A 20,859-nucleotide genomic window follows, 5' to 3' on the forward strand; every position below is an offset into this window, starting at 1 on the left:
CCTCTAGTCTCCCACTAATCTTTGCCACTTTGTATGTTTTTTCCTTCAATTTGATACTCTCCCTTATTTCCTTAGATAGCCATGGTCGATTTTCCCTCTTTCTACCGTCCTTCCTTTTTGTTGGTATAAACCTTTGCTGAGCACTGTGAAAAATCACTTGGAAGGTTCTCCACTGTTCCTCAACTGTTTCACCATAAAGTCTTTGCTCCCAGTCTACCTTAGCTCGTTCTTCTCTCATCCCATTGTAATCTCCTTTGTTTAAGCACAAAACACTAGTGTTTGATTTTTACCTTCTCACCCTCCATCTGTATTTTAAATTCCACCATATTGTGATCGCTCCTTCCGAGAGGATCCCTAACTATGAGATCATGAATCAATCCTGTCTCATTACACAGGACCAGATCTAGGACCGCTTGTTCCTTCGTAGGTTCCATTGCATACTGTTCTAGGAAACTATCGTGGATACATTCTATAAACTCCTCCTCAAGGCTGCCTTGACTGACCTGGTTAAACCAATCGACATGTAGATTAAAATCCCCCATGATAACTGCTGTTCCATTTCTACATGCATCTATTATTTCTTTGTTTATTGCCTGCCCCACCATAATGTCACTATTTGGTGGCCTATAGACTACTCCTATCAGTGACTTTTTCGCCTTACTATTCCTGATTTCCACCCAAATGGATTCAACCTTATCCTCCATAGCACAAATGTCATCCCTTACTATTGCCCAGATGTCATCCTTCCCTTACCATCCACTCTGTCCTTCCGAATAGTTTGATACCCTCGGATATTTAACTCCCAGTCGTGACCCCCCAAAGCTTCGAATTCCCACCTAGATTCAAATTCCCAAACTCACTCTTTGCTGTCTCACTCTGGCTGTGTCTTCTTTGGCTCACTGGGAGAACTCACTGATGATCATGATGATCTCGGTTGCTGTGTGCAACAAGTTCATTCATATTTGGTGGCACAATGGGTAAGGTCACTGGTTTTTACCTTCCATTCAAATGGTTTGTGTGAAAGTCTCCTTGTTTGCTGATTGTGAGGTAACAGCCATCTGTTGCAAAGCACAAAACTGAAACTGGCGGGGGATGTTAAATGCTAGAGATGGAAAGTTTGGAACTCCAGGAGTAGATGGGTTGCCTTGATTACCAGGGAGCCAGAGCTCAGACCTTTGAACACTGGGTTGACACCCAGCAGGGTACTTGGGTCCAAGGGGTGTGGAATGGCAATGCCTCAGCCACCCATCAACACCCACAGTGGGATTGGCTAGTGGGATCTAGCCAATCCTCCGAGTAGGAGGCTGTGAGTCAGGCCCATGACAAGGAGGACAAGGATAAGGAGGAGGACGATGAGAAGCAGAAAGAGATGGGTTGCGTGGTCTTGAGGCCTCAGAAAGAGATTTCCCAGAGATCTTCCTGAAATTGGCCGTTGATTTTGTCACCTCCCTGAAGTAGGCACCATGAGCAATAGAAGAAGTTGGTTCATGAATCTATTTATAGATAGGGAGTGTAATAGTGGATCTGATGCTCTATCCTAACCGTTTCTCCATAGGTTTGTATAGATAGGGGGCTGGCCACTATAGCACTGATAGGAATAAACCTCGAGTGGGCAACAATCTACCACATATTTAAGGTGGACTTCAGCCACTTTATGTGCTGGCAATATCTGTGACTCATGCTCATATATTTACCAGACGCAGGTCATCCAATTACCATTTGCTGCAAAACGCATAGTACAGGTGCTTAAGAAGCTTGCATCTTGCGCACGGTGTAAGAGTTTGTAAAATATTTTGGAATGTTTTGATGTTAATTATTTTCTGGTGAGGAGAGGAGTCAAACTTCAAATAGTTCTTTTCATATAACTGATCAATTAGTAAGGTGCTAATTTAACCTAAAATGATATACCTGTCCCCCCATTATAAAGCCACTATTAACAGGTACTTCAGAGAGGCAGTTGGTGGATTTTGTATAAAGGTTATTATGGCTACACACCTGTTCCAATAAACATCACGTCATATTGTCCGTCCACAGCATCGACCCGATCCACAGCAAGCCGTGTAAATTTGTAATCCACGCCAACCCTCATCAGCACCGGCCGTTGACTCACAGGGTAGACTGAATCATGCATCAGTGGGTGAGTCCGGATAAAGAAGATCGCTTCGTCTGGATATTCACGGGTTGACTTAAAGTTCCCATAGGTGCTGCTGGGACACTGGAAGGAAATGACATGTAATAATAAGATTGTGACAGACAAGATATTGCACTTTGAAGCCCTGACAAAAATCTCAGCAATGATTCACCATTCCCTGGATAATGTTATAAATAAACCAACATAGAAAGTTCTGGGACTTGTATGCTTTGAAAATGTGAGCTGTGAATCCATGAAAGACCATTCTCTTTGACTTGTTAAGTATAATTTTTATTAATTCAAAGAAATTCTCCAGATGTCCTGGCCAATATTTTCTCTTAAATCAACATGGTTAATCCCGGTCAGCAATCCCGGCTTGTCAAAAGATTTATATTTGGGCATGGTGGCACAGTGATTAACACTCCTGCCTCACAGTGCCAGGGACCCAGACTCAATTCCAGCCTTGGATGACTGCCTGTGTGGAGTTTGCACTTTCTCCCCTTGCCTGCGTGGCTTTCAGACAAGTGCTCCGGTTTCCTCCCACAGTCCAAAGAAACTTACAGGATACTGCGAGACCTTGATGGAGTGGACGTGGAGAGGATGTTTCCACTTGTAGGAAAAACTAGAACCAGAGGACACCATCTCAGACTAAAGGGACAATCCTTTAAAACAGGGATGAGGAGGAATTTCTTCAGCCAGAGGGTGGTGAATCTGTGGAACTCTTTGCTGCAGATGGCTGTGGAGGCCAAATCACTGAGTGTCTTTAAGATAGAGATAGATAGGTTCTTGATTAATAAGGGGATATGGGGTTATGGGGTGAAGACAGGAGAATGGAGATGAGAAAATATCAGCAATGATTGAATGGCGGAGCAGACCCGATGGGCCGAGTGGCCTAATTCTGCTCCTATGTCTTATGGTCTTATGTGCAGGTTATGTGGCTTGGCCATTGTCATAATATACACACAGGTATATGATGGTGCACAGACAGGCAGTGATTGACACACAGGATGACCAGTGAACACACAGAACACAGCAGCCAATCACCAGACAGGACACAACCACTATAAAGCCAGAGGGCACTAGCTTTCCCGCTTTCTTGGGATCCAGCCTCTGAGACAGTCAGAGCCCATGGGCAACAACTAGAACATACACCATGTGGTAGTAAGATAGTCTGGTCAGGTTAGCCTCAGGTCTCCAGTCAAGTCAGCATAGTGTCAACCCACAGTTAAAGTATGTATGGTAGTTAAGAGTTCAATAAAATCAAGTTGCATTTCTTCAAGTGTTGGAAGCCTGTCTCTCTCACTGCTGCAGTAAACGCAGTCCTCGCAGACCCGGCATACCCAACACATCATGGTACCAGTGAGTTATGCTCGAGTTTGACGGACCTACCTTGAGATAGTCTGCCTTTGACCAGCGATCAACCATCCGGTAACATGGACAGCGTCCGCCCTCCCCCGCAGCTCCGCATCGCCGGCAACCTCGGTGCTAACTGGAAGATTTTCAAGCAGAAGTTCCAGCTGTATCTTGACGCCACCGACCTGGAAACCGCATCGGATGCCAGGAAGATCGCTCTCTTCCTCTCTACAGCCGGGGACCACGCTATCCACATCTTCAACTCCCTCACCTTTGTTGAAGGCGAGGACAAGATAAAGTTTAAAACAGTCCTGCTGAAGTTCAACAGCCACTGTGACATCGAAGTCAACAAGAGCTTTGAACGTTATGTGTTCCAGCAGATGCTTCAGGGTAAGGATGAACCTTTCCAGTCCTTCTTAACCCACCTCCGTATCCTCGCGCAGTCCTGCAACTACGGCTCCACGTCCGACTCCATGGTCCGCGACCAGATCGTTTTCGGGGTCCACTCCGATCCCCTTCGCCAGCAGCTCCTTAAAGTTAAGCAGCTCACCCTTACCATCACCATCGAAACCTGCGTCCTCCACGAGCACGCTAACAACTGGTACTCCCATATCAAGGCAGCAGAAATGGCGCGGCAAAGCCCCCATGATGCGGAGAGGGTGCAGGCCGTAAAACAGCTCCAGGGCCTGAGTCTGGATGAGGGCGGCCATTTCGCGCGCTTTTCCCGGGCTCCTGCGCATGCGCGCCACAACTAAGGTGGACGGCAAGGCCGACAACCGAACTGCACAGATGCGTACATCGCGTCCTGACGCCGGCGCCGTGACGTGCAACAACTGTGGCTCTGCCCATTTAAAGCGGCAATGTCCCGCGAAATCGCGACACTGTCTCCAGTGTGGCAAGCTTGGCCGCTACGCAGCCCTGTGCAGATCTGCTCAACTGCCCAATACACAGCGATCCCAGTCGCAGCGCAGGAACGTCCGGTCAGTACAGCAACCCGTTGCAGACTCCGACTCTGACATGGTTCCAGATTCCGACACCAAGGGCCTCCCATCCCCATTCCGGGTGGGCATCATCACCAAGCATATGATGCCTTCAGCGAAGAAGGTGAAACAACTCCCAGTGCTGAGCATTGATCCGGACGACGAGTGGTGTGCCACCCTCACGTTCAACAAGGCTCGCATACGCTTCAGGCTGGACACTGGCGCTTCAGCAAATCAAATTTCAAAGTCTGACCTTGACACCATCCGCGTCAAGGGTCATCGACTACAATGGTCTTGTGCAGCGGGTTCACACCATGTCATCCGCAGAGGCAACGGCCTCGCCAGATGTCAACTTTCAAGCCCAATTAGATGACATCATAGCACAATACCACAGCGTCTTCGAAGGTACGGGTACACTACCTTCCCGATACAAGATACTGCTGAAGCCGAATGCCACACTTGTGCTTCATGCACCGCATCGGGTGCCGACGCCCCTCAAGGACCACCTCAAGCAGCAGCTGCAAGACCTCCAGGACCAGGGCATCATTTCTAAGGTCACGGAACCCACCGACTGGGTTAGCTCCATGGTCTGTGTCAAAAAAACATCAGGGGAACTTCGCATTTGCATCGACCCCAAAGATTTGAACAGTAACATCATGAGGGAACACTACCCTATACCTAAACGAGAAGAGCTGACCAGCGAAATGGTTCACACCAAGCTTTTCACGAAACTGGATGCCTCCAAGGGGTTTTGGCAAATACAGCTGGACGCATCCAGTCGAAAGTTGTGCACATTTAACACCTCGTTCGGTCGCTACTGTTACAACCGGATGCCCTTTGGCACCATCTCCGCCTCGGAAGTGTTCCACCGCATAATGGAGCAAATGATGGAGGGCATCGTGGGGGTGCGAGTGTACATCGATGATATTATTATCTGGTCCACAACTCCTTAGGAGCACATTGATCGCCTCAAGTGGGTGTTCCACAGGATCCACGAGCATGGCCTCCGACTCAATAGGGCCAAATACTCGTTCGGTCAGGCAGAACTAAAGTTCCTTGGCGACCATATTTCATTTCTCGACTCCGCCAAGGAGACCAAGATCTCCACCGACGCAAGTCAGGCTGGCATTGGGGCAGTACTCCTCCAGCGGGACAAATCCTCCTCCTGGGTCCCAGTCGCATATGCCTCTAGAGCCATGATGCCTACTCCGCAACGATACGCTCAGATTGAAAAAGAATGCCTGGGCCTCCTCACAGGGATTGACAAATTCCATGATTACGTGTATGGACTCCCCAAATTCTCGGTCGAGACAGACCACACAGGCCATTGGTTCACATCATCCAAAAATACCTCAATGATATGACGCCACGGCTACAACGTATCCTCCTCAAACTCCGCCGCTACGATTTCGACCTGGTCTACACCCCGGGCAAAGAGCTCATTGTGGCCGACGCACTCGCTAGATCCATCACCATGCCGTGTGAGCAATCAGACTTTGTCTGTCAGATAGACGCTCAGGTGAAGTTTTGTGCATCCAACTTTCCGGCCACTGATGAAAGGGTCGTGCAAATTCGTCAGGAGACGGCCAGGGATCCTTTACTCCAGCGGGTGATGCGACATCTCACGGAGAGTTGGCAAAAGGGGCAGTGCCCCCATTTTATAATATAAAGGATGATCTAGCGGTAGTGGATGGCATACTAATGAAGCTGGACAGGATAGTAATCCCACAGAGCATGCGAGATTTGGTCCTCGGCCAAACCACGAGGGTCACCTGGGGGACGAAAAGTGTCGCCGTCGAGCCCGAGAGGCAGCATATTGGCCAGGCATCAGTCAGGATGTCGCCAACACGGTCCTCAGTTGCCCAACGTGTCAAAGTTCCAGCTGGCTCAGCCCAAAGAGACTCTACAGTCGCATGAACTGGTGTCCTCCCCATGGTCCAGAGTTGGTATTGACCTCTTTCATGCAATGGGCCGAGACTATGTCCTCCTTGTGGACTACTTTTCCAACTACCCCGAGGTGGTTAGACTGACTGACCTCACTACAGCAACGGTCATCAAGGCATGCAAAGAGACTCTTGCCCGTCATGGCATTCCACTTACAGTTATGACTGATAATGGCCCTTGTTTCTTCAGCCAGGAGTGGACGGATTTTGCCCGGCGGTACAATTTCACGCACGTCACTTCAAGCCCCCACTACTCCCAGTCGAATGGGAAGGCTGAAAAGGGGGCCCACATTGTTAAAAGACTGTTGTGCAAAGCTGCTGACTCAGGTTCAGATTTTAACCTGGCGCTGTTAGCCTATCGGGCGACTCCTTTGTCCGCTGGCCTGTCCCCTGCACAGCTGCTGATGAACCGCACACTACGGACGACGGTGCCGGCTATCCACAGCCCGGACCTTGACAATTTTCCGGTCTTGCAGAGGATGCAACAGTCTCGGGATCAATGCAAGTCGGCGTACGATGCCCACGCCACAGATCTCCCTGCTCTGGCTCCTGCTGACTGAGTTCGTGTTCAGCTACCTGACGGTGGCTGGTCTGTCACGGCTGCAGTGGTTAAGCAAGTGGCCCCGAGATCGTTCCTCGTTCGCATGCATGGTGGCTCCTTTCTTCGGCGTAATAGGCGGGCACTGCGGCTACTTCCACGCCTGCCACCTGAACGTGATGTCCCGCCTCGCATGCTGGTTCCTCAGGATGCACATTTCCACGAGGCCACCGATCTGCCAGTTCTTCTACCAACCTCTACATTGGCGACAGTTCCGCCCGTTCAAGTGCAGGAGGCCCCTGACCCACCCTTGAGGCGGTCAACCAGAACTCGTCGCCCGCCACAGAGACTGAATTTATAGACTGAATGTTGCATTACCTTGTGATCCGTTTACACATCTGTACATATTGTTTCTTCCTAATTTGTTCTCTGCCCTCTATCTGCACTGGACACCTTCCCATGTGACTACGTTAACATACTTTGTATATAGTCAGGCTCCTGTACACACACACACTCACTATTTATTGACCCACACACATTTTTATTTAGAAAAAAAAGGGGGTAAGATGTCATAATATACACACAGGTATATGATGGTGCACAGACAGGCAGTGATTGACACACAGGATGACCAGTGAACACACAGAACACAGCAGCCAATCACCAGACAGGACACGACCACTAAAAAGCCAGAGGGCAGTAGTTTTCCCGCTCTCTTGGGATCCAGCCTCTGAGACAGTCAGAGCCCACGGGCAACAACTAGAACATACACCATGTGGTAGTAAGATAGTCTGGTCAGGTTAGCCTCAGGTCTCCAGTCAACTCAGCATAATGTCAACCCACAGTTAAAGTATGTATGATAGTTAAGAGTTCAATAAAATCAAGTTGCATTTCTTCAAATGTTGGAAGCCTGTCTCTCTCACTGCTGCAGCAGACGCAGTCCTCGCAGACCCGGCATACCCAACACATCAGCCATGTTAAAATTGACCCGTTTTAAAAAAAGAGGATTTATGTTTGAAACAGAATTATTCCCTGGAACGGGGCTTTAAATTAACAAAAGCCAATTGTCCAGTTTTGATAAAGAGTCTCACCCAAAACATGCACCTGTTTTCCATTTCAAATGGATTTCCAGTCCTGTTGTAATCAAGATATAGGGTGCGATTTAATGGGACAGAAATAGGGGGCAAGGTCCAAAGGCCTCGGTGCGCCTGTAAAGCAGCTCGCCGCAGCGCAGCATGGCCGATAAAAGCCGGGAGACCCCGCTCCCTGGATCCACCTGGCTCGCAACGTCTCGCGAGACACAACGCGATCTCACAAGAGATTGCAATGTAAATCCTGCTTTATGGCAAATCTGCACATTTGAGCGAGACAGCTAGGGCGGAATTCTCTCCCCCCCGCCCCCCCCCCACCGCTGGGTGGGAGAATCGCTGGGGCGCCGCGCAATTCCCACCACGCCGCCCCGGCATCCGCACGCGATTCTCCCACTCCCGCAAACCGGCGCGGCGAGAATCACGGCTGGCCGCTGGGAGAATCGCCGCTCGGCGTTACAAACGGCGAGCGGCGATTCTCCGGCCCGAATGGGCCGAGCGGCCTGCCCAGCACGACAGGTTCCCGCCGGCGCTGTCCACACGTGGGGCGTCATTCTCCAACCCCCCAGAGGGTCGGAGAATGGCCGTTGGCCGCCGTGAATCCCGCCCCCGCCGGTTGCCGAAGTCTCCGAAGGGAGAAAAGTCGTCGGGGCGTTAATGGCGCCGCTGACTTCGGAGAATGGCACGGGGCTGCGCAAGGGAGCCGATTTTGGGCCTGCCGATATTCTCACTTCCGGATGGGCCGAAGTCCCGTCGACGTGATGACCGTTCACGTCGGCGTAAATCAAACCTCCTTTTCATCGGCGTGAACCTGTGCTCCAGGTTCACGCCGACCAGCGTGGAGGTGAGTGACGGCCTGGGGGGTTGGCCGCTGGGCAGGCGATGGCGTGGCCGCAGTCTGAATGTGTGGGGAGAGGTGTGTCGCGGGTTGTGTGTGTGTGTGCGGCGGGGGGGTGGTTAGAGTGGGCTGGGCTCCGGGGGAGTGCCGGGAGGGGGGTCCGTGCCGGGGCGAAGGATGGGTGGTCCGTGCCGGGGAGGAGGATGGGGGATCCGTGCAGGGGAGGAGGTTGGGGTCCGTGCCAGGGAGGGGGATGGGGGGTCCGTACCGGGGAGGAGGATGGGGGGGTCCGTGCTGGGGAGGAGGATGGGGGGTCCGTGCCGGGGAGGGGGATGGGTTGGGGGTCCATGCCGGGGAGGGGGATGGGGTGTCCGTGCCGGGGAGGAGGATGGGGGGGGGCCCGTGCCGGGGAGGAGGTTGGGGTCCGTGCCGGGGAGGAGGATGGGGGGGGGGTCCGTGCCGGGGAGGAGGTTGGGGTCCGTGCCGGGGAGGAGGATGGGGGGCTCCGTGCCGGGGGAGGAGGATGGGGGGGGGGGGGGGGGGGGTCCGTGCCGGGGAGGAGGTTGGGGTCTGTGCCGGGGAGGAGGATGGGGGGGTCCGTGCCGGGGAGGAGGATGGGGGGGGAGGGGCCGTGCCGGGGAGGAGGTTGGGCTCCGTGTCGGGGAGGAGGATGGGGGGGGTCCGTGCCGGGGAGGACAATGGGGGGGGTCCGTGTCGGGGAGGGGGATGGGTGGGGTTCCGTGCCGGGGAGGGGGGATGGGGGGTCCGTGCCGGGGAGGGGGATAGGGGGGTCCGTGCCAGGGAGGAGGATGGGGGGGGTCCGTGCCGGGGAGGAGGATGGGGGGTCCGTGCCGGGGAGGAGGTTGGGGTCCGTGCCGGGGAGGGGGATGGGGGGGTCCGTGCCGGGGAGGGGGATGGGGGGGGGGGGGTCCGTGCCGGGGAGGGGGATGGGGGGTCCGTGCCGGGGAGGAGGATGGGGGGTTCCGTGCCGGGGAGGGGGATGGGGGGGGGGGTCCGTGCCGGGGAGATGGATGGGGGGTCCGTGCCGGGGAGGGGGATGGGGGGTCCGTGCCGGGGAGGGGGATGGAGGGGCAAGTGAGTTGGTCCACCTGGCCAGGTGCCAGCCTCCAACAGTTGGACCCATGCAGTCCATGCCACCTGGCTGGGGGGAAGGAGGGGATATGGGCAATGATGACATGTCGTCGTTTCCCCCCCACCCCACCAGGCCGTCATGTTTTCCGATCATCCAGCGATGTTGGCCGTCGTGGCGGCAGCCGCTAATGTCCATGTTGCCCTGGATGAGGAGGAGGAGGAGGAACGTGCCAGAGAGGTGTCGCAGGCTGCCGCAGAGGGGCAGGCGGCAGCCGACCAGGCTGGAGGGACAGCTGACCGACAGGACGAGGAGGGGGAGGAGGACGTCGCGGCCCCACGGCAACGGAGGCACCCGAGGGCGCCCCGTGTGTACCGGCCCCGGCAGTTATACCAGGACCTCACGGACGGGGAATGCAGGAGGAGACTCCGGATGAGGCGGGAAACCGTGGCACACATCTGCCACCTGCTGGCACACCTGTCACCGCGTGGCACTGGCGGGGGACACCCTCTCCCCGTGTCTGTCAAGGTTACGGTTGCCCTGAACTTTTATGCAACGGGGTCATTCCAGGCACCGAGTGGGGACCTGTCCGGCATATCGCAGACATCGGTGCATCGGTGCATCCGGGCAGTGACAGATGCCCTATATGCCATGGCGCACCGCTACATCCGCTTCCCTGTGGACCGGACCAGCCAAGATGCCCGGGCCGTGGGCTTCTCTGCCATGGCCGGGTTCCCCATGGTCCAGGACGCGATCGATGGGATGCACGTCGCCGTGCGGCCACCTGCAGATAACATCGCCGTGTTAACCAATAGGAAGGGGACCTATTCGATGAACATACAGGTGGTCTGCGACCACCGCATGATGATCCTGCAAGTCTGCGCACGTTACCCAGGCAGTGTACACGACTCATACGTGTTGTCGCGGTCATCCATCCCCGGCATGTACGAGGGACGCCATCCCCGGCTGAGGGGCTGGTTGCTGGGCGACAGGGGCTACCCATTGCAATCGTGGCTGATGACGCCTGTACGGAGGCCACGCAATGAGGCGGAGAACCGCTAATAGAATAGATGGCATTGTGGTACGTAGGGAAGAGGTGTTGGCAATTCTGGACAGGCTGAAAATACATAAGTCCCCGGGTCCTGATGGGATTTATCCTAGGATTCTCTGGGAGGCCAGGGAAGAGATTGCTGGACCTTTGGCTTTGATTTTTATGTCATCATTGGCTACAGGAATAGTGCCAGAGGACTGGAGGACAGCAAATGTGGTCCCTTTGTTCAAAAAGGGGAGCAGAGACAACCCCGGCAACTATAGACCGGTGAGCCTCACGTCTGTAGTGGGTAAAGTCTTGGAGGGGATTATAAGAGACAAGATTTATAATCATCTGGATAGGAATAATATGATCAGGGATAGTCAGCTTGGCTTTGTGAAGGGTAGGTCATGCCTCACAAACCTTATCGAGTTCTTTGAGAAGGTGGCTGAACAGGTAGACGAGGGTAGAGCAGTTGATGTGGTGTATATGGATTTCAGCAAAGCGTTTGATAAGGTTCCCCACGGTAGGCTATTGCAGAAAATACGGAGGCTGGGGATTGAGGGTGATTTAGAGATGTGGATCAGAAATTGGCTAGCTGAAAGAAGACAGAGGGTGGTGGTTGATGGGAAATGTTCAGAATGGAGTTCAGTTACAAGTGGAGTACCACAAGGATCTGTTCTGGGGCCGTTGCTGTTTGTCATTTTTATCAATGACCTAGAGGAAGGCGCAGAAGGGTTGGTGAGTAAATTTGCAGACGATACTAAAGTCGGTGGTGTTGTCGGTAGTGTGGAAGGATGTAGCAGGTTACAGAGGGATATAGATAAGCTGCAGAGCTGGGCTGAGAGGTGGCAAATGGAGTTTAATGTAGAGAAATGTAAGGTGATTCACTTTGGAAGGAATAACAGGAATGCGGAATATTTGGCTAATGGTAAAGTTCTTGGAAGTGTGGATGAGCAGAGGGATCTAGGTGTCCATGTACATAGATCCCTGAAAGATGCCACCCAGGTTGATAGGGTTGTGAAGAAGGCCTATGGAGTGTTGGCCTTTATTGGTAGAGGGATTGAGTTCCGGAGTCAGGAGGTCATGTTGCAGCTGTACAGAACTCTGGTACGGCCGCATTTGGAGTATTGCGTACAGTTCTGGTCATCGCATTATAGGAAGGACGTGGAGGCTTTGGAGCGGGTGCAGAGGAGATTTACCAGGATGATGCCTGGTATGGAGGGAAAATCTTATGAGGAAAGGCTGATGGACTTGAGGCTGTTTTCGTTGGAGAGAAGAAGGTTAAGAGGAGACTTAATAGAGGCATACAAAATGATCAGGGGGTTAGATAGGGTGGACAGTGAGAGCCTTCTCCCGCGGATGGAAATGGCTGGCACGAGGGGACATAGCTTTAAACTGAGGGGTAATAGATATAGGACAGAGGTCAGAGGTAGGTTCTTTACGCAAAGAGTAGTGAGGCCGTGGAATGCCCTACCTGCTACAGTAGTGAACATTGCCAACATTGAGGGCATTTAAATGTTTATTGGATAAACATATGGATGATAATGGCATAGTGTAGGTTAGATGGCTTTTGTTTCGGTGCAACATCGTGGGCCGAAGGGCCTGTATCGTTCTATGTTCTATGTCCTGATGATGCCCATGTAGCGACAAGGGGAGTGATAGATAGGTGCTTTGGTGTGCTGAAGATGCGTTTCAGGTGCCTGGACCTCTCTGGGGGCGCCCTCCAGTATCGGTCAGATAGGGTCGGCCGCATCATTGTGGTGTGCTGCGTCCTGCACAACATAGCCCAACAGAGGGGCAATGTGCTGCAGGCAGAGGAGGGCGGAGTGCAGGAGCAGCAGGAAGAGGCGCAGTCCTCCCCAGATGAGGGGGATGGGGGCAATGGTCAGGGCAGACGGGCTAGACACAGACGGGTGGCTGTCCACCGTTACCGGCTGGCCCAGCGGGCACGGGACAGACAGATAGCCGCCCACTTCACTGACTAGATGGGCGTGGGAATCGGGTAGTATGGCCACAGACCGCACACCATGGCAACAGCCCCCCACCCACACCCCTCACCCATCCACCCACCCAGCCCCCTCACCCCCCTCCCCAACCCCACCCACCCCACCCGCATGCACACCACCCCCCCCCATTGCCGATCCACCTGCGGCCCAACGGCCGGGCTCACACAGTTGCGGGTGGACGCGTGTCTATTGCAGGCCATGGAGGATGATGACAACCCGCCCTGCGGTGAGCTCCTGGCTCCACATCGTTGGACTACGTCTGACCCATGGCCACAGTACCACCATCCACTCGGACCATCCTGCATGCGGCTGTGACACTGCAGCGCACGGTCCCGTCCTCTGCCCGGGGGGATGTTGATGGCGGGCCAGGGGGAAGGGGGCAGACTCACCTGGGGCTGAGGAAGACCACCCCTCACACACACACTTGCGCTCAACGTACATGACACCCCCGCACGCTTTGGACAGAGCACAAAGGCAGCTTCTGTAGGTGTAACATTGACTTTAATAACCAAAGGAGTTTCATGCACGTGCCCTAGCCCCTAAAACTCATCTGTGCCCTGCACCCGTGCCAACTTACTCAGTGTCTAATTGTTTAGCCTTACGGGCCCTTTGACTACGTCTACGTGGTTCCCCAGACGGTACAGCAGAACTGGAGGTGGACTCCTGTGATTCCTGCCCTCTGACACTGGATCCCTTTGGCGGCCGTTTCCTGAAGGGTCCTGGCCTAGATGGGCCAGGCTGCGGCCCGGGCGACTGGGATGGCGAGCTGCCAGCCTGTCCTGCCCGTTGCCCACCCGATGCACCTGGGACAGAAGGGGGGGGGAGTCCAAGGTGTCGCGGTGTTCCCGGACCTCACCTACAGGGGGACCCGGGACGGACCACACCACCTCCTCCTCCCTCGGGGTGCCCGATGGCCCCCAGGCCTCTACATGGGTGGGGGATGCGAACGGACTGGCCATCCGACGCCCCCCCGGCATCTGGCGCTGCCAGTCCTGGAGGCCCGTGCTGGTATCGACAGGGGTCTGCAGGTTTGCAGCCATGGACCCTAGGGGGTTGGCAAACCCTGTCTGTGACAGTGCGACGCCGGCTCGCACATGGCCACTGGCGCCGATGCCCTCAGCGATGGCCTGCAGAGACTGGGCTATGACGTTGAGCGCCTCTGCCATCTGGCGCTGGCACTGGTTCATGGCCTCCTGTGAGAGGGCAGCCATGTCCTGGGCCACAGACGGCGCCTGCACGGAAAGCCCCAGGCCTCGCAAACCGTTCCCCATGTCTGACACCGTCGCACACATTGCCTCCACCGCGGACGCCACCTGTGCGGTGTCGGCCTGGGTGGCACGCATGACCGGCACCACTCCCAGCTCCTGGACGCGGGTGGACTCCTCCACCTGCGACTGCAGCCGCCGCAAGCCGGCCGTCACCCTCTTCTCTCGTCTCCGGGTCGGTGGTTGCATCGGATCTGTGTGTGGGTGTGGTAACTCCAGGAACCCGGGATCCATCTGGGCGGCAGATGTTCGCTTGGGCTGGGCTGCCCTCCGACCGCCCGGCCCCTCTGCTGCTCCTACCTCCACCTGCTGTACCGGGACGGCTGTGTTGTGCGCTCCAGTGAGTGTACCAGACGCCTCATCACTAAAGTGCCCAACTGAGGTGAGTGTTTCTGCGATGGTGGAGGGTGTTGGTGACAGCAGTGGCGTTGTGTCGTGCTCTTCGTCCCACTCTGAGTCCATGGCCCTTTGGGGTGGGGGTTCGTCTCCACCCATCCACTCTGAGTCACTGTCCGGTATTTCATCTTCCTGGATAGTGCTGTCCCGGGTAGGGGTGTCCTGGGTAGTGCTGTCCCGGGTAGGGGTGTCCTGGGTAGTGGTGTCCTGGGTAGTGGTGTCCTGGGTAGTGGTGTCCTAGGTAGGGGTGTCCTGGCTCGGATGTGACGGGGGCCTGTGGCTGCCCCCCTCGTCGCTGAGTCGCACACGCCTGCGTCGTCGCTCTCGCACGTGACGGGGGTGTCATCTCCCTGTTGCTCCAGGTCTCTCCGTCTCCCGTGGTGTGCGAGGGGCATCCTGTGGGCGTCGCATGCCGGAGGGTCCGGGTCTCTCCGTCTCCCGTGGTGTGCAAGGGGCATCCTGCGGGCGTCGCATGCCGGAGGGTCCGGGTCTCTCCGTCTCCCGTGGCCTCCGAGGGGCATCCTGCGGGCGTCGCATGCCGGAGGGTCCGGGTCTCTCCGTCTCCCGTGGTGTGCGAGGGGCATCCTGCGGGCGTCGCATGCCGGAGGGTCCGGGTCTCTCCGTCTCCCGTGGTGTGCGAGGGGCATCCTGCGGGCGTCGCATGCCGGAGGGTCCGGGTCTCTCCGTCTCCCGTGGTGTGCGAGGCGCATCCTGCGGGCGTCGCATGCTGGAGGGTCCGGGTCTCTCCGTCTCCCGTGGTGTGCGAGGGGCATCCTGCGGGCGCCGCATGCCGGAGGGTCCGGGTTTCTCCGTCTCCCGTGGCCTCCGAGGGGCATCCTGCAGGCGGCCTGCATCTGCGGGGTTGGGTGCCTCGACGTTTGCTCCTGCGATACACAATGAAGCATGCATGGTTAGACACGCAGGCAGTGATCAGGTGATATGGGGGAGGGGGGATATGGGGGATTGGGAAATGGGGACGGGCTGTCGGTGGTTCACTTGCTAGTATGCCCCCGACCTCTGCATCAGCAACCTCCCGGTCCTCAGGTCCGCCAGCCAGTTCCAGGGCCCTTTCCTCGTGTTCGGTCAGTGGCCTCTCATCAGCGGGGCCTCCTCCAGTCCTCACATGCTCCCTATTGTTGTGTGCGCGCTTCTCCTGTGGCGGGGGGGGGGGGGGGGGGGGGCGGTGGGTGGGGGTGGTGGCAGGGGTAAAAGGCAACAGTGTTAGGCAGGTATATGAATGCACGCCATCGGTTGCACGTGCATTGCAGAGGTTAAGGTTAGGGCTGGATTCACTTGGGGATATGGGAGATATGGGGAGGGGGATATGGGGGATATGGGGGAGGGGGGATATGGGAGAGGGGGGATATGGGGGAGGGGGGATATGGGGGAGGGGGTGATATGGGGGAGGGGGGATATGGGGGAGGGGGGATATGGGGGAGGGGGGATATGGGGGATATGGGGAAGGGGGATATGGGGAAGGGGGGATATGGGGGAGGGGGGATATGGGGGAGGGGGGATATGGGGAGGGGGATATGGGGAGGGGGGATATGGGGGAGGCGGTGATATGGGGGAGGGGGGATATGGGGAAGGGGGGGATATGGGGGAGGGGGGATATGGGGGAGGGGGATATGGGGAGGGGGATATGGATATCGGGCAGGGGGGGGAGGCTCACCCTGGCTGCTCTGACGAGGTCGTTCACCTTCTTGTGGCACTGGGTGCCTGTCCGTGGTGTCAGGGCCGCAGCGGTGACGGCCTCTGCCACCTCCCTCCACAGACGACGGCTGTGGCGTGGGGCAACTCTGCGGCCGTGCCCGGGATACAGGGCGTCCCTCCTCTGCTCCACTGCGTCCAGGAGCACCTCCACATCCCGTGACTGGAACCTCGGGGCTGAGCAGCGGCCAGCCATCCGGTCGGCTGTTCCGGTCGGGTGTGGGGGAGCAGCGCGGCCTTATGAGCCGTCACGCCGTGCGGCGTGTATGACGCTGCACGGCGTGAACCACGTGCGCAAGCGCGGATCCCGTCACGTCGCTGCTAGCCCATTTCGGGCCGGAGACTTTCGAACCATTTTTCCGACGTGACGCAAGTCAGATTTGTGCCGTTTTTTGCGCCGATCGGCGGACTTTGCGCCGATAACGGAGAATTTCGCCCGTGGTCGCTGCCGGCGGGAACAGACCTCAAAAGCGGTCTGGCCCACGATCGGTGCCCACCGATTGGCGGGCCAGCCTCTCTGAAGGAGGACCTCCTTTCCTCCGCTGCCCCGCAAGATCCATCTGACATCTTATTGCGGGGCGGCCGCGGGGAGGACAGCAACCGGTGGGCAGCATGGTAGCATTGTGGATAGCACAATTGCTTCACAGCTCCAGGGTCCCAGGTTCGATTCCAGCTTGGGCCACTGTCTGTGTGGAGTCTGCACATCCTCCCCGAGTCTGCGTGGGTTTCCTCCGGGTGCTCCGGTTTCCTCCCACAGTCCAAAGATGTGCAGGTTAGGTGGATTGGCCATGATAAATTGCCCTTAGTGTCCAAAATTGCCCTTAGTGTCGGGTGGGGTTACTGGGTTATGGGGATAGGGTGGAGGTGTTGACCTTGGGTAGGGGGCTCTTTCCAAGAGCCGGTGCAGACTCGATGGGCCGAATGGCCTCCTTCTGCACTGTAAATTCTATGAACCGCGCATGCGCGGGTGACGTCATTTATGCGGCGCCGCTTTTACGCGGCGCCAAGGCCCGGCGCGCGTAAATGACACGGCACCGCTCCTCGCCCCCCGGGAGCGGGAGAATAGGGGGCTGGGAGTGGCCTCCGACGCCAGAGTGAAACACTCTGGTTTTTACTCCGGCGTCGGGACTTAGTCTCCCGATGGGAGAATTGCGCCCCTAGTCTCACTCTAATGTACAGTTTCCCGGGTACCTGAGACTTTGGGATTCATCTCCTTTGCCTCGGAGACCAGGGGCCAGCGCCGTTCGGCAATGGTGTCCACAAGCAGGAACCAGATTGATCAGCACTCATGGATATCTCCCAGGGTATCGGAGGACCCCAGCTGTATGCTCTTTGGGCAGGGTGACGCCCTGGCACAGCTGAGGTGCCAGGTTTGCACACGTGTGATCGGGTGGTTGCTGCCCTGCACAGGTACAGGGGGTGAAGGGACCTCAGGGACCTCTTGAGCCCCCGCTCCCCTGCCACTCTACTTCTTAAGAGCGAGACACCATTAGGCCTGATCTTTGGCAAGGGCACCCTGGTACTGCCAGCACGACACCATGGCAGTGCCACACAGACACTCTGACACTGTCAGAGTGGCAGTACCAAGGTGCGTCTGTCAGCAGCAGTGCGAGGGTACCACCCTGCCCAGAGCCCAACCACCCGGGGAACTCCGATGGCCTGGGAGACCCCGTTACTCCCCCCCCCCCCAAAACGTGCCATTACGCCAAATCAATTCCTGGGCCCCAGGAGAATACGGTTCAGACATATTTAAATGAGCCTAATGGCTCACTTAAATATGTTCATCTGGATCTCACCCAGTGAGAGCAAGATTCGGATCGCGACATCTCGTAAGAATCTGTTAAATCTCATGAGGTGTTTTGAGCGTTGCAAGTCTCACAAGAGGCCTGTTGCGAGATTAAATGGCCTCATCGTGTCACCAAGTTGGGCGCGATGAGGCCAATAATTCGCACTCATGCTGTTGTTCGCTTCTTGAGGAATGAATTACTGTTAAAAGTGTCATCTCTTGTAAGCAAATGTGTTGGCCAATTGCTGCATAACACGGTCTCAAGAGGTCAGATCATTGACTTTTGCTGATGTGGGCTGAGGGTCGAATGTTGGCCAGAGCAACTGAGGAGTCCCTGTTTATCTTTAACTTGCTCCATGAGATCTTTTACATTCACCTGAACGGAAAGTTTAAGGTTTCATCTGAAAGATCGCATCACTGACAATGAGGCCAGCACTGGATGAAGCTCATGATGTGCAGTGCTAATGTCATGTAATGTTAGTGCTGATGCTGGCTGATCCCCATTTCTCTCTGCCTTTCTTCTGCAACCAATGGAAAGGGTTGCACGAGGATTGTAAATGTATTGGATTTGATGGCTCTGTTTTCTCCTATGCTTTTGTATCTTCTTATTTCACATTCTCTACCTGTATGGTTGTGCTAATGCCATTATAGATATTTGTCCAGGCTGACACACCAGAGAGCAAAAAGAATTTTGGTCTTCAATAAGTGAGACACATTCCTATCAATTACACAGCCCAGAGTGCACTGCTCACGGGGTGCACCCTGCTTCGGAGATTGTTAACGTTACTCACCGTTCCAGGGCGAGGGAAGGGGACACGTCCCGGATAGGCCACCCACTTGTAGTCAGGACCCTCTTTGTGTGCAAATTCTCCTTTGAAGGCCAGTATAATGTCGGCCATCTTATACACACAGACAGCTGACCCATTGAGAATATTGCTAGAAAGGAAAACAAAATGGCCACTGAACTTCCTCTCAAAATGTCTAAATTAATCTACTCCTGTACCGATTAACTGAACAGTGCAGTTAATAAGGAATCATGCTCCAAAGATATGATGAAGTTAAACCAATCTCTTAATTTCAATTGTTTGAATCAGTTGCTTGGAGACTGAAATTAATTTAATCTGGTGAACTCTTTTTTCTACACAATAATACAGAAAAGCTTTGAAGGACTTCTCTGAGAAAGGATCAAGTTCAATTTGCTCTTTCTTACTTTTCTTCAAAGATAACAAAGACCCACTGCAGGTTACGTGTATGATGTACAAGTCAGGTGGCCAAAAGTGATTAAGAAGTCCTATATAAAATGCAAAGGCTAATACCAATCCATGAGGTGAATTTGTGACAAAGGAGAGGGAGAACTCTGACATATGTCAACCAGTCATTCACTACCCATGAAAGAATAAAGAAAAACAATTGAACAGAGTGGCATCAAGTTAAGAAGCATGAAGGTGAATTAGGAATCTTCAAATGAGCTTCCTAGGCCTATATGACATATGATAGAGGATAGAGGACAGTAAAATTGGCCAAAGTAGGAGGAGTAAAAGAAAAGCCAGGATTCTTCCTATTGATCATTAATCTAGAAAGCGCATGTAGTGTGGATGGGATTGAACTTGTCTGGCGATGCCATACACAGTCAAATAGCTTGTGTGGAGGTAACCTCCCCACACAGACTGCTGTAGTTCAGAAAGGCGCCCAGCACCCACTATTGGTGGGCTATTAGGGATAGGCAACAAATGCCAATCCTGCCAGCAAACCCCACCCATGCCAAACGTGAGTTAAAGTAACTATTTAGCTTCTCAAAATGAGGAGCGGCTGCTTGGATGAGAAGGCACGCAAAAATACAAGTTGTAATTATATATTATGCCAACCCTGACTGACCTACAAATGCCACACAGCTCGTGGCAGCCCAGAACATGAAACTCTCTGGGCTTCCTGTGTATATTGCCAGCGACATGCTGCTTCAGGAATGATAATTGCAGCTTGTTTTAGAAGAGTTTATCTGCTCTATCAGAGCTGCTGATAGCTGAAGTCAAGCCTTGCTGCTCAGCACAGCAATAACACATCAAAAATCAGCAGACAAAATATCAGCAAGCCTGTTGTCGGGGAGATCGTCCTATGGCCCGTTTTCACTCCAAGCAGGTAACATGCTGCCTCACACACAGACAGCAGCAAATTCCAGCGGTGGCCTATCTCTTTGTTTTGAACTAGATCGGCATCATTCTGAGGGAACCCGCACACCGATTTCCAACTCGCCTGTCACCTCTACACTTGCTGGCGCACATAGTTTGCCCCTGCCTTCACCGCGCCCCCCTTATCGTCTCCAATTTAAAAACTCAGCTGAAAACAAAAATACTGTGAACGTTGCAAATCTAAAGTGCAAACGGAAAATGCTGAAAACACTCAGCAACGTCTGACAATACCTCGGAGGGGAACTGTTTCTCTCTCCACAGATGCCGTCAGGCCTGTTGAGTGTTTCCAACATTTTCTGTTTTTATTTAAAACCTCATCCTCCTGTTCAAATCTCTTCACAGACTTGTGCCCGTCCCTGTCTCCATGAGCGTAAACTCTTCAATAGTTCTCCAAGAAGTCTTCTTCCTTCCGATTTGGGTCTCTTATGCGCTCCTCACTTCCTCCACTCCACCATTGGTGGCTGTGCCTTCAGCTTTAGGCCCCAGGTCCAGGAATTCCCTTCTAAGCCTTTCTAT

General features: G+C 54.6%; 1 protein-coding gene across 1 annotated transcript in view; it reads right to left on the minus strand.

Moving 5' to 3' along the window:
* sema3h (sema domain, immunoglobulin domain (Ig), short basic domain, secreted, (semaphorin) 3H) overlaps window positions 1–20,859 on the minus strand; it is a 282,277-nt gene that overhangs the window by 32,404 nt on the left and 229,014 nt on the right. Inside the window, exons 10-11 of the mRNA XM_072472149.1 lie at window positions 18,949–19,093; window positions 1,996–2,215 (exon numbers count right to left, since the gene is read on the minus strand). Coding sequence (XP_072328250.1) covers window positions 1,996–2,215; window positions 18,949–19,093 — 365 coding nt within the window. The remainder of the gene's footprint in view (window positions 1–1,995; window positions 2,216–18,948; window positions 19,094–20,859) is intronic.

The sequence above is a fragment of the Scyliorhinus torazame genome, chromosome 13 (assembly GCF_047496885.1).
Source record: "Scyliorhinus torazame isolate Kashiwa2021f chromosome 13, sScyTor2.1, whole genome shotgun sequence".
In the NCBI taxonomy this organism is placed as follows: Eukaryota; Metazoa; Chordata; class Chondrichthyes; order Carcharhiniformes; family Scyliorhinidae; genus Scyliorhinus; species Scyliorhinus torazame.